The 12887-nt window shown below is 50.4% G+C and overlaps 5 protein-coding genes across 5 annotated transcripts; 4 read left to right on the forward strand and 1 right to left on the reverse strand.

The window, feature by feature from the left end:
• Window positions 1-3465: 3465 nt before the first annotated feature.
• BO94DRAFT_549963 (uncharacterized protein) lies at window positions 3466-3959 on the forward strand (the record flags this gene model as incomplete). The annotated part of the gene is made up of 2 exons (XM_025613471.1): window positions 3466-3510; window positions 3615-3959. The coding sequence occupies 2 exons, from the start codon at window positions 3466-3468 to the stop codon at window positions 3957-3959; spliced, it is 390 nt and encodes a 129-aa protein (XP_025463433.1).
• Window positions 3960-4314: 355 nt separating this feature from the next.
• On the forward strand, window positions 4315-5459 carry BO94DRAFT_242178 (uncharacterized protein). The gene is made up of 2 exons (XM_025606376.1): window positions 4315-4529; window positions 4721-5459. The coding sequence occupies exons 1-2, from the start codon at window positions 4429-4431 to the stop codon at window positions 5145-5147; spliced, it is 528 nt and encodes a 175-aa protein (XP_025463434.1). The 5' UTR covers window positions 4315-4428; the 3' UTR covers window positions 5148-5459.
• Window positions 5460-5881: 422 nt separating this feature from the next.
• On the reverse strand, window positions 5882-7543 carry BO94DRAFT_559956 (uncharacterized protein; the record flags this gene model as incomplete). Its single annotated transcript, XM_025614113.1, has 7 exons — window positions 5882-6004; window positions 6145-6214; window positions 6239-6266; window positions 6308-6398; window positions 6602-6657; window positions 7333-7393; window positions 7463-7543. 7 exons carry the CDS (start codon window positions 7541-7543, stop codon window positions 5882-5884), a joined length of 510 nt encoding a protein of 169 aa, XP_025463435.1.
• Window positions 7544-11095: 3552 nt separating this feature from the next.
• Window positions 11096-12339, forward strand: BO94DRAFT_539055 (mitochondrial 54S ribosomal protein uL15m). Its single transcript, XM_025612620.1, has 2 exons — window positions 11096-11458; window positions 11576-12339. The coding sequence occupies exons 1-2, from the start codon at window positions 11145-11147 to the stop codon at window positions 12219-12221; spliced, it is 960 nt and encodes a 319-aa protein (XP_025463436.1). The 5' UTR covers window positions 11096-11144; the 3' UTR covers window positions 12222-12339.
• On the forward strand, window positions 12211-12832 carry BO94DRAFT_242263 (uncharacterized protein). Its single transcript, XM_025606378.1, has one exon. The coding sequence runs from the start codon at window positions 12311-12313 to the stop codon at window positions 12713-12715; it is 405 nt and encodes a 134-aa protein (XP_025463437.1). The 5' UTR covers window positions 12211-12310; the 3' UTR covers window positions 12716-12832.
• Window positions 12833-12887: the final 55 nt, after the last annotated feature.

Genomic DNA, 12887 nt, shown 5'->3' on the forward strand with positions numbered 1-12887 from the left:
GTACTGGTTTGGAAGACAGGATGTCTCATGCAATCAATTTCCAGCCGGGTCCGCGCGGTACGAGAACAAGTATTAGATAGTATCGACGCCTGTCGATCTGCTTATTGCAAAGGCCACCCCATTGTTTCCGACCTTCCAGACAACACACCGCGAAATGCTAGTCGACGCCATTCACCCAATGACTTGGCCAGGGGAGGGGAGCCCGAAAAGTTAAGACGCCGGGGCTGGGGTTATCCACTCCATCACCATAGAGTCACCACCGGCGGGTAAAGAGGATCACAAACGAACGAACGACGGACCAGTTCATCGGATGCATCTTGCTGGGCTCTTGTGGAATCCCATTATATTAGGCTGCACTCTGTGTAATAAGTATGACCACTCAGAACCGTCATCATCATCCTCGTCATTGATGACCAGAAACCTACTCGATCAGGAATGCCGATTATTTCCCAGGCGGTTCAGGATCGAAGGAATTTTGTTGCGGCCCCTGCACGAATCAGAGCAAATATCCTGTCGGTAAACGGAACCAAAAGCCAGGGTACCACAGTGACACCAAGAGTCTTTAGTAAGGATAAACAACTAAATTGTCATCACGATAATAATGATATATTAATAAGAGGATGACAGGGGGTTAGGGGTGTGTATGGGGGATAATTTCGATCAGCGGCGGAAGTTGTTAAGCGGTTAATTTCAGAGGATGCTGGGATGGAAGAAAGTAGATACTTAGTCCAGGCGTACCTGATGCCTACGGGGGACCAGGGAAGTTACTTGGCAATTAGTCCCAGAACTGCTGCTGCTGCTGCTTTAGTGCTGCTGGGTTGGCCTGCAGAACACGGAGTAGATACCTAAAAGTACGGGCGAAGTACTGGCGGTGACCACCTTGGCCTCGGCCAGTCCACTGCAGCCGGACATTTATTGGCTGTTGTCACTTGTCACTACGATGTTCTGCTAATGTGTAGTATCTATCTAGGTGGGTGGATGTGTGTTGTGCACAGTAGGTATCTATTCGTTGGGCCATCCCATCAGTCGAATGCTGATACTATCAACCAGTCGTCAGCGGTCCAACGTAGCACGAATGGTCATAGGTCTGCGAGCTTCATTTTCTGCGCTCTTCTCGCCTCACGCCGACCACCCTGAGTCGGCAGATGACGGCAGTGATATGAATGTCATTGGTCCAAATATCTGGTTGCGATGGAAGTTGGGCCCAATGACAAGATCAGTCTTGATCTGCCCCCTCTGAGAAGGGGAGCATTCATTGAACCCAAAAGAGAAGAGCCAGAAGGGCTAATTGCCCGGGGCAAAACCGACAGGCGCCAAGGCAAAAGCAGAATAAAAAAGAAAAAGGAAAAAAAAACCAAATTGGTGTAAAAGAGAAAAAAAAAAAGTTAGTTTCTTGAAAACGAAAAAAGCTTAAGCTGGTAGATAGCCCATCGTTGGAGAGCTCTGCGCATAGATGTTATCTACGACTATCTACGACTGTGTACTCCGTACGGAGGATTGGTGAACAGCACAGCTCCATACCAGCAAATTGATTCCGGGCAATGACCAGGAAGGTTGGGTAGTGGATAGATTCAACCAGAGTCCACTCCGTAGAGATAGATCCTCAAAGGCTCAAAGCAGCAGGCGTCGACCCAGAATGGCCTCTTTGGAGCTTCGATCGCCGCGTCAACTCGCCATTGTTCGTCTAGCACCATCTATCTACTTAGCACCGTTGCCTGTGCCCGCCGCTGCGCCCGAGTGCTCGGGTGACAAACGACCCAGGGATGCCCACCCGCCCCAGTTTTCGAATCTGGATGGTCATCATCATCATCATCATTATCGTTGTTATTATTATGGTCGGGGTTGACGGACTAGTCTCAGACGGAGGAAGTAACACTAGCACTGATGATGACCTTTGTTAGAATCAGGCGGTCGTGGCTATTTCTGAGCTGGGAAATAAGTGGCACGTACGCTCCACTTGCTTTTCTCACCTCATTGCCGGAAGTTCTGGAACATCACAAACCCACCATGTTCTATTTGTTACACTTACTACATACACCGTATTGCCCTCTGAGTCGTGATGACCCAGAATCCAGGCTGCAAAAATAAAGGAACAGTCCAAGAGCGTGCATCCCTCAGGCCCCTGATTCGATGGACTGCCCCCCTCCTCCATTGAGTGTCCGCGAATATCCAAACTTCCAGCTAGTGGCTGTGATGCCAATTGGAATGCGGAGCGGCATGCTCCATATGCAAGTGCAAAAAGGCGTCGACGCATCTTTTGAGGTTTCCTATGGGGCTACGGTGATTTCTCACAGCAATGCGGACTTACCACTTAACCGATTATTGTCGGAAAGAAGGTTGAAGAAGGAACCTAGAAATCCCACTCTCGAAACGTAAAAGGGAAAGGCCCAGGGGCTCAATAACGCTACGACTAGACGCTATGTCGAAGCTCCGTCCGTATTGTAGATACTATCTACCACCACCTACTAACCACCTACTAAGTAGTAGTTGGTGAATAGATCCAGCTGGATGGTCGAGAGCCCCAGCGACCAGACGTTATCAGACTTCTTTATTGGCACTAGGTGGCGTGCAGTCAGTCCTCATCGTTTTCTTTTTCATCTGTCACCTGATTCCGTCTGCAAACTCACCTGCGGGCGATCCCCGGTTGCTGCTGTTATTGTTCTTATTGTTGGCGACGAAGGGAATGATGATGAGATGATGTTACTATTCGGACAAGTCACCACTCCAGGTGCAGGTGCCAATCAGTATTCGTCTCCCCATCCGTCCAGATGGAGCGGCTGTCAAAGTCTCACTCGGTTTTATTATTGGAAATGGGAACAAAAATTGATATGATTCGGTAAAAATGAAGCCACAAGTATGGACGAGCTCCGCAACCATGCCAATCAATACATGATCCAGGCGGATTTCGCCCGACCCAGCATTACCATTGCCTGGGTTTCATCATGCTGTCGTTCCAATCAGTCCGCCTGAATCCTTCTTTGCCAGACATGTTAAGCCCACCTGCAGGGTACATCTGAATGGTACCCCATGGCCACAGCACTCCGGCAATAATGAAAATAATTATAATGATAACGATGATCAAGAAGTCCAACTAAGAGACCAAGTTTTCTCCAATTTCGACCGGGGTCATTTACATAATAAAAAGACAACCGAGGCCAAGGAAGCCTATCAAATCAAATGATAGGGAGGCTTCCGTCCTCGATACTATGTACTCCTTTTTTTGTCACGTTCCTGGGATAGGATTGTCATAGGATTCGGAACACGTTCGGTATTTCTCAATAATCTCGGATGGACGACTCCTCATCCATGATCCAGCCTTCCCAAGTTCCCAGGGGGGGGGGCGGTGGGGGGTGATCAGTAGCCGCACTTTGGAATGGCCGGGCGAATAATAACGGGTGCATCGCATCAATCACTTACTCATTTGATCTGCTCCAGTGGCCTTGCACTGTCATAACTCATAACGCCATGCCTGAACTATCAGATTTGGATTTGGATTCCCCCCTGAACTTAGTCAGTTGTACGTGCATGGGGGGCAAAGGCACTACGACGGCAGTCTAGGGACAGGGAGGGAAGTCCTCCGACGGCGATGCACCTGCTAACGAACTAACTACCAGCCTACATCCCAGGCGAGGTGCGACTTGGTACAGGAGCAGGAAGCGATCGTTACGCTAGTGACCAGATTGACCAGATGGACCAGATGGATCATGGACGGCCATCCCCAACCTTTCGGGTTCGAGGTTAAGAAAAGGAAAGCCTCCGGGACGCTGATAATCGTCGCGTCGTCCAGGACTAGCCAAAGTTCGAGCGCCATCCATCTATCGGTCGACAATCAGACCCCGAAGTCAGCTCGCCGCCCCGAACGCAGAAACGAGACGCGTCCGGAAGTGGTCCAAGATGAGACACAGATTAATCCTCAGCCGCCAACTATTATTGATCACCGGCCGGTACGAGGTATATGAAATCATAATCAATGCCAATAATAATTATCCCATCACCACTCGAACCGCATGCCGGCCAGGATCGATTCGAAGCAATGGCGCGTTTCCGCGACCCATGGCCAACAGGGCGGCGTACGAGCTGCTCGTCTCCCTGAGCCATGGCCACCAATAGTAGGCCCATAATCATCCCATGATTGTCCCCAACCATACACAGAACACTGTGCTTCTTCCATGATGTATATCCCGTTCTCGCTCCGAGCATTCAGTATACCCCGTACTATTTGCGGAACATATTGATTTGACGCAACCTTCAATCACTTGGAAGCATGTCCGCCCACCCGTCCACCAGAGTGTTGTTGAAGTGCGACCAGCCGGTGTTACAAAAGGTACTTTTTTTTTGTTCTCTTTCCTGGTTTGGCTCAAGGTGATATAGTACTTCTGGCGTATACTTGTTCGTATATATTTATTATTATCGTTATTATTATTTATTATGTATCATTTATTATTTACTATCATTTCTCTATATACTTCCACTTCACCAGTGCTGAAGAAGGACATAGCGCCTTCACACATGCTAGGGACCCTGGAGGGGTGAGTGAATGACCGAATGTTGTCTTGGATCCAGCGGCCCCCTCTCCATTGTTAGTTTCAGGGCTACTGCCGCGGATATCTGCGCAATGTGGGTGATATCAACCCATGGAAAGTCGAGTTCCTTCTTTCGGCAAAGTCAATGACAATAATAAAGGACGAGGACGTACACGAGCAGCTGACAGGATGCACAGGAAAAACCCAAATCAACAGCCGCCTGCGCCTTCAATGGGTCCTTGGCTGGGTGGGTTCTCCCTTTTTCGCCTGCCGGGAATGACCAGCGGCGGCGCCCTATTCCCTCGAAACCGAGTCACCGCAGTGGCTGCAAACCGGTGGCGGAAACAACGAATGGGCCAGATCGAATTTCCTCGCTCGAGACTACTACTAAGGCAAGTCGGTCCTCTTGCTAGAAGCCTGGGCGGGCGTCGTAGAAGGGCACCGAAACGGTGCGCCCATTTTTCATGGTTCGGGCCATACACGGAAGATTACGACCGGGCGGAGTATGACGGCAGAGAAGGAAGAGAGGAACCTGGAAAGGCGCAGGCGAATGGAAGACAGAAGAGAGTTGGTGGTGTGGTCGCGCGGATTGGCCGGCTGGCCTGGCTGGGTGTGGATACTTAACACCCCATACCACCTCAGAACCATCTGGTAAATGGTAATCTCCATCTACCCTCGGCGGTGGATAAGGGTATGGTATGTTATGTAGCACTTGTACGCAGCAAGCGAGTCGCAGGAGCCCGGTCGGCCCCGCGACCATCCATTAGGTATTCATTATCCATGACTGACTATCCATTATGCTAGTACTCCGTATCCAGTACTAGGTAGACGACTAGGCACTAGAGAGGCAGGCCGACCGTCCCAGTCACAAGGGGCGCCTAGATAGGTAGATATGATGATGGTGGTGGTGGTGGTGCTGAGCCCAACTTAGCGGTACCTAGTGAGTGGTCCCTCTCAGTCTCAGCTGCCTCCAGTTCTCTGCCTAAGGTACGGGGGTCGTCTTTCGCACCACCATCACCTTCTCCAAGGCTCAAACCCATCTCGAGTGGAAGGCCCACGCCCACAGCGATTGGCTGGTGGTTTACAGATCGATGGAGTCGGCCATTTGCTTCCCGTCCGATGATTGGCCTCTCACCTCATTACGCCTCTCTGGGTCGTTGTGTGCAGCTTATCCATCCAATTCTCGGACTCACACATGCCTTACATGCCTACATGATGGATACGCAGCATCCTGCCTTGGCCCCCTCATTACACAGCGGGTGGATAACAGCCAGACGAGCACATCGTCCTATGCCAAAGTATCCCAAAATCACTTAGAGAGCTCGTCATGACGGGCGTGTGCCCAGGCCGGAGACACACTATATCGGTAATACAGATACTTTGGAGCAACTCTTACCTGTCCGGGACTTGGATTCTAATCCACTTCGAGTTAGTTGCCCGCAGGCTGTCCAACCGCCCAGTTTGTTCCCATACCTCCCAACCTATCCGGACCCGTTCCATACCTGACGCAGTCGAAAGCTGTGCTGAGGAGGTACATTTTGGTCGCTGGTCCATACGGCATACATACTAATTCCTTTCCCCATGACAACCCGAGCCACCCAAAGCTGAGCCGGTACCGCACTTGCGACGTACCCATCACCACCATCACCACCACCTTGCTGGCAACTGATTGATTGACTTTGTGGTTTTGCCTGACGCCTTACTAAGTCAGTGACCATGTTGCCGGGCTGTCCAGTCTCCAACCTAAGAGTAGTAGTGACCAGCCCTCTACTACTACTACCAACCACGGACTAGATCCGTTTTAGCCACCATGACCCTCTTACAGCTGCCGTACGCAGCGATCCATAATTCCATGCCCCCGCCTCTTTTCCTCCCCTCCCTTTCTGCCCGTCCCCAGTCGCTGCGCACTCTAATGCGTGCAGCCCTAACGCTTTTTGGGTATGATGCCGTAAGAATTGTTTGATTATTACGCAGCGGCCACAGGCCAGTGTACTTTTCCGTACCGAAAGTTTTCATTCCTTTGCCTTCCGCCGGGTTGAACTAGAACTGGCGATCAACCACATTCAGAGTGCACAAACCTCCCTTCGTCCACTCTCTCCCGTGCCTCCCGGGGGCTGCTGAGCAATGCCCACCCCTTCTCCCTTGGTGTAAGATATCTTTGCCTTTTCCTTTTTCATTCCTTTTTTTCTTTTATTTATTTTATCCTTTAATTTATTTTTGGCGGGATCCATCGTTTATAATTTCACCCGTTGCTTTTTGGGTTGTACTGTGTACTTCGTTGTTAGGAGAATCTTTGCCTTGTAGATGAGTACTGCACTGCACCTCCTTCCGTTTTAGTGAGAATCAGAAGAGTAACTGCAACAACGGAAGATGCATAAGTATGTACTTCAGTAAAGTAACTACTAACTAACTAATCAGGGCCAAGGAAAAAAAAATAAAAGATCAAAAAAAAATTAATTCCGGGCGGCACACCACGACGGTTGCAATGCGACGCTAAACCCGACTTATTATTGGATCTGATATGGGTCCTACGGAGTTAGCAGGCACGTATTATTCCAAGACCGCGCGAGGTCCTTGTCCGAACTTCCACCCCTCTTCCTTTTCCTCCCCTCTCTCAAAAAAGCCCCCTTCCCTGGTCCAGTAAAGTGACCTACAGGCGCTAGAACCTAACACTGGATCTGGTCTAGGGCTGCTGACCTTGTTACCCTTCCACTACTCCGTAGCATGCATCCACTTTGTTCCCCCTCCCCGTGGCTCTGACATCAACCGGTATTTCATTCTCTTCAAGACAAAGCAGAGACAATCAAACCCGGGCAGCCAAACCGGAACCGACCCAAACGAGGCCAGAAAGGAGGATCAACCCTCTGGACCTGCGTCCGGGTCAAACTTTGTCTATCCTGTATGGGCACAGCACTTTCTCCGGACAAGAACTAGCCTACCCTGGCTCCTCTAGCGGAGTTGCTGTGAAGATGATTAGTTATTTGCTGGATGGAGGATGATGTCTTGACCTCATCCTTCATTATTAGTACCTTTCTTTTACTTTTTCTAATTTCCTGAATTTTTTTTTATTTTTATTATTCGGCCTTATTCAATTTGAATCCGTTCTCCTATATGGGTTCAAATCCATCGACGTCTTTTTTTTCATTTATTTTATTTTACTTTTTTTTTCTCTTTTACTCTAAATTAACTCCCTTGACTTTCCTTTATGATCGTCTCATTGCCCTTTAAATTACCTGGGATATAATACTTTTTTATAACTGGTTGTACTTGCAACCTAAATTGGTGCCATCTATATCCAGAACTTCACCTTCCATTCTCCTGTCACTGCTACTTGACTTTCTATAACTACTGCGACCTTGCTACTCTTTCTACCCACCAGTATACCTACTATGTGATAATCGCCTTTCTTGGTCCCAGCTTCCATTGCTCCCACCCCCTTAAGTGCCTTCATTCCATCTGGGAAGGCAACATTCACCGGATCCGCTGCTGTTGCTATCCTACCAACTACACTCCCCCGCAGCCAACCTGATATTCCCTTGGAATCAACCCACCCTTGGGTGATTTCCTTATTCGATCACGATCGTTCTGACCATTGCCTCGACCTGCCGCTACAAGCCTTCGCATACCATACCCAAATTGAGGCCCGAGGAAGCTAGCGGTGGTGAATAACACTCGACTCGGAGGAAATACAGCTTGGTCCAGGACAATTCCAATGCGAGTTTTTTGACAAGGGTGTTACTTTCGATCTTCTGTCTCCTTCGATTCACGCCTCTTAAAACCTCACGTCGGGCTTCAAATACCTCCCACATGTCTCTCCCGATTCTATCAACGCAACCATACCTCCCCGCCCTCCATCCGATCACTCCCACCATAGCTCCCTATTCCAGGACCGAAGGTTCGACGAGTGCAAGGAAACGACATCTCGACACAGTTGCGGAGGTCTCCGATTACGCGTGGACTGCTCCCTTCCGGGACGGTCTACCGACGCCCCCAGGCGATATGAACGGTGTTACCGCTTGCAGCACTTTCCCGGCATCTTCCTACGGGGGAAAGTTGGATGGGCTTCCGCTTCCACCTTACGCTAAAGTCTCCGATTATACGCGCATTGTCTCCGATAGGCCAAATGGAGTGGGCTCGTCGTCTCAGGCGCAATACCAAGCGGCAGTCCAGGACACTTTGACTTCCGAGCGAGAGACTCAGAAGAAAAGCAGCACCAATGCTGCTACCTCATACCTCCAGATCCCTTCGTCTATCAGTGGCAGCAAAGGCAGCTTGGCTGAATTTGCGGCACAGGTGAGTTGCTTTTTGTTATCGGGCTTGGATCATGCTGATTTAGGAGTAGATGACATGTCTGTTCTGGTTCGAAAGCACAGCGAAGCTAAAGGCCGTGGAGGATCGTCTTAGCTCGGCCACATCTCTTGTCCCGGAAGCGATGCCTACCGTTGCTTTCCAGAAGTGGGTGACCAACATTCTGTCCACCACGCAGGTGAGCCAGAATGTCATTATACTGGCCCTGTTGTTCATCTACCGGTTGAAAAAGTTCAACCCTGGCGTGCGGGGAAAGAAAGGCAGTGAGTATCGATTGATGACTATTGCTCTCATGCTGGGCAACAAATGTATGCGGTTCCTTTCTTACGAGAATGGCATGGGTGAGAAGCTGACTGAAGTGCAGTCCTTGACGATAACACGTACACCAACAAGACATGGGCCGAGGTGTCCGGGATCACTGTTCAGGAAATCCATATCATGGAAGTGGAGTTTCTCAGCAACGTTCGCTATAACCTTTACGTGTCGAAAGAGGAATGGGCCCAGTGGCACGAAAAACTGAGCCTTTTCACCAAATTCTTCAATAATGCGCCTCGCGCCCTTGACAAGAACGAGAAACATCCGACGCCTCCAGTGCTCCGCGTTTCCCCCAACTTGGGGCCATCGCCTCGGGCACAGTTGTCACCCTCGACCAAGCTGCCATCGCCTCCCGCCTCGGACACCTTGCGGCCGCAGACCTGGGCTTTGCCTATGAATGCTGTGCCGTACAGTGGCGCACCTCAGCTCCCGAGCGACATGCCACCCGCCAACAATCCTCGGAAGAGGTCCCGCGACGAGCCAGTCGAGGAGCACCCATCCAAGAGGGTAGTTACGCAAAACAGCCTACTCACATCGATGCCGACACTCCCACCGTCTTCAGTCCTCACCAGCATGGCGGCCTTGCCTCCAGTTCTTGCGTCCTCCACTGTCCCCCCTCATCTTCCGACCATCCCCGAGCCTGTCTCACGTCTCCCCCGTCCGAATTTCCCATCTCACAACCTGGCTTCTACCATGCCGGCGTCTTTGTCTCAGTTGCCCTCTACGGGTCGAGTCATGCCCCCGGTTTACAACCCTGCTCCCAGTTGGGTTCCACAGATGCCACCTGCAACGACGGTTCCTTCTACTGCCGTTGCACCTATGGCCAACGGTCTGTACAACTCGTCCATCTCACTGCCCGACCCCAGCAGACATCACAACAGTCCATTCGCGGTGTCATCGGCGACGATCTCGCCTGCTGTGTCTGCCTATTCCGTTCACACTCCTCAAAACCACCTTTCCCCTTCTTTCTTCCTGGCGAATCGGAACTCGCCTTACCGGCCTGTCCGCAGTGTCAATACGTTGTTGATCCCGCCTCCATCGACGTCTCTTCAGCAGCAGCGCAGCATTCCTTTTGACCACATGCACTACCAGCCGCTTGGAAAGACTGCCGCAGAACGCAAGACGGGGCTGCTCCCTTATCTACACCACGAAGCTTGGCCGCAGGGACCATTCCCGCAACCGATTTTCCACACCACGCCGAATTACTAGATGACCTTCCGATTTCGAAGTGCGTTTAACGACTAGATTTACGATACATACGAGAAGAAGTTTGCATTCTTTTCATTCCTTGCCTTTCTTCTGTCGCTCATGTTGAGCCCCTTTATATTCTGTACAAAATTCTCTACCTTCTGTTATGACCTAGCATTATCCTGGCGTTTTTATTGATAGATGGTCTGTACGAGACGGGCTTGTTTGCATACTATGGGAGGAAATTTGTTTATGCTGTACTGAAGCATGGGAAGGCGTGATATTTGTACGTTTAACACTGACGTCTGCTTATTTGCATGACTCATTCGCGATGACGAACAATGAACGGGCAGAAGTCCGTGAAAAATCATTCGAAGCACACATTATTCGAAGCACACATTGTCCATGTACTTGTTCTGTCGTAGTAGATGTAGTGTTGACCGCCTTTGTCGCGAGCCGTTCCTACGGACAAATTGAGCGGTGAGGATACTTGGAGTATCAAGTTATCAGACAACAACTCGAGGTCATGTCAAAAACTCAGAACAAGACCCCAAGAATAACCATAGATCAATACTCACACCTATTCTAATTACGATATAAACCACTCACTACTAACTACCCAATAACCACCCACCCACCCCTCTCAAAACCACCACCCCAACCCAACCCAACCAACACCCTCCCGGCCCGACATTCCTCCGTCATGCCTCAGGCCCCAACCACCCCAAACGAAAGATCTTTGTCCGCGGAACATACAAGCCAGCCCAGCACTCACTCCAGCATCCCATCCCAACCACACCACCACACACCATGCCTCCCCGGCTTCAATTGCTGCCCTTCCAATGGCAGCGGCCCTTCGCCGCCGCCACCACCACCACCAACACCACGACAGTCCTCTCCTCCTTCCTCCAGAGCCGCAATGCTCACATCCTAGCCTCTCTGTCCGACACCCCCGGCGCCTACAACAAACGCATCAGAAGAGGTCGCGGTCCTGCCTCCGGAAAAGGTAAAACCTCGGGTAGAGGTCACAAGGGTCAGAAACAGCATGGAAAGGTCCCCGCGCGGTTTAATGGTGGTCAGACGCCGGAGATTATCGTGCATGGTGAGAGGGGAGGCGTGAATATGTATGTTTTTCTATCCTATTCCCTGTGTTCTTTTTTTGGGGGGTGAGATGTGAGGGATTGGATTGTATTGGATTGGATTGGATTGGATTGTGCTAATGTTGTTTGTCATGGTGGTAGTCACGCCATCGACCTCGCCCCCATCAACCTCGACCGAATCCAATCCTGGATCGACCAAGGCCGGATCGACCCAACCCGTCCCATTACGGTCCGCGAACTGGCTCAATCGCGCTGCATCCACCAAACCAAAGAAGGAGTGAAGCTTCTCGGCCGTGGCGTGGAAAAAGACGACCACGAGGTGCCTGTTTCCAGTGTGTTGAAGCAGCCCATCCACTTGGTTGTTTCCCGTGCGTCCGGACCGGCTATCGCGGCTGTTGAGGCGGCGGGTGGGTCAGTGACCACGCGGTTTTATACCAAGTCTGCGATTGCGAGGATCATGAAGCGCGAGATGCATCCGTTTGTGTCGATGGCTTGGACGAAGGAGAGTGCGAGTGAGGGGTTGTTGGGTGTTGCTGAGGGGGCTGTGGAAGGGGGGGCTTTGACGGAGTCGAAGGTCATGCAGGAGATGGGATTCAAGTATAGATTGCCGGATCCGACTAAGAGACGCGATATTGAGTATTATCGTGACCCGGCGCATCGGGGGTACTTGAGTCATTTGTTGAAGCCGATGGAGGGACCTAGTTTGTTCTTCCGGTCGCCGGTGGAGAGGAAGTCGGCTGCGGGTGTTAGGAAGGAGAAGGTTCTGCCGGAGAATAGACTCTGGTAGTAATCTGTGTAGAGTATTTGGGTTTGATTGGGGGTTGTATTTATTTGTTTGAGTGCTTTTTATTACTTGTATAAATATGCTTGTATGTTATGTTATGCTCGTGGATATGTTTATTTAGGTTTAACTGTTTTTACTTCCTATGGTATATGGTATTGGTATTGGTATACGACAGTGTCATTGTATATAAGCAGTGGAGTTCAGGCATTCTCGTAGACACAAGCTCCACGGTTTTGTCACTATTCATAGCAAACCTGCTCAAAGAACTAACTCAAAGAACCTCGGCAAGAAGACCATCCGGATTATTGGTACGTAATACAGGTGAATGGAGAAGACGAATTTTGAAACCCTCCCCGTTGAAACGCCATGCCTGTGACCGAGAAGCGATTGTCTCAAAGTACCAAAGCCCAAACCTCTTGCCCAACAGAAGTCCCCGACCAATTCAATGCCCGAAACAAAGGAAAACAGAGAGAGGAAGGTATACCGAAATGCGCTAAAATCAAAGACTCGTTATATCAGAACGCTGCCAAAGAGAAAGAGGGTATCATAGATGATCAAAGTTCCCGAAACACCAGCGCTTGTCGTATCATAAAAGCGCCAGTCATGATCATCGGTCAATCGTAACTAACGTATAGCATGCCCAGCCCTCGACGACGTCAATCAATATAC

Source organism: Aspergillus sclerotioniger (assembly GCF_003184525.1).
Source record: "Aspergillus sclerotioniger CBS 115572 chromosome Unknown BO94scaffold_32, whole genome shotgun sequence".
In the NCBI taxonomy this organism is placed as follows: Eukaryota; Fungi; Ascomycota; class Eurotiomycetes; order Eurotiales; family Aspergillaceae; genus Aspergillus; species Aspergillus sclerotioniger.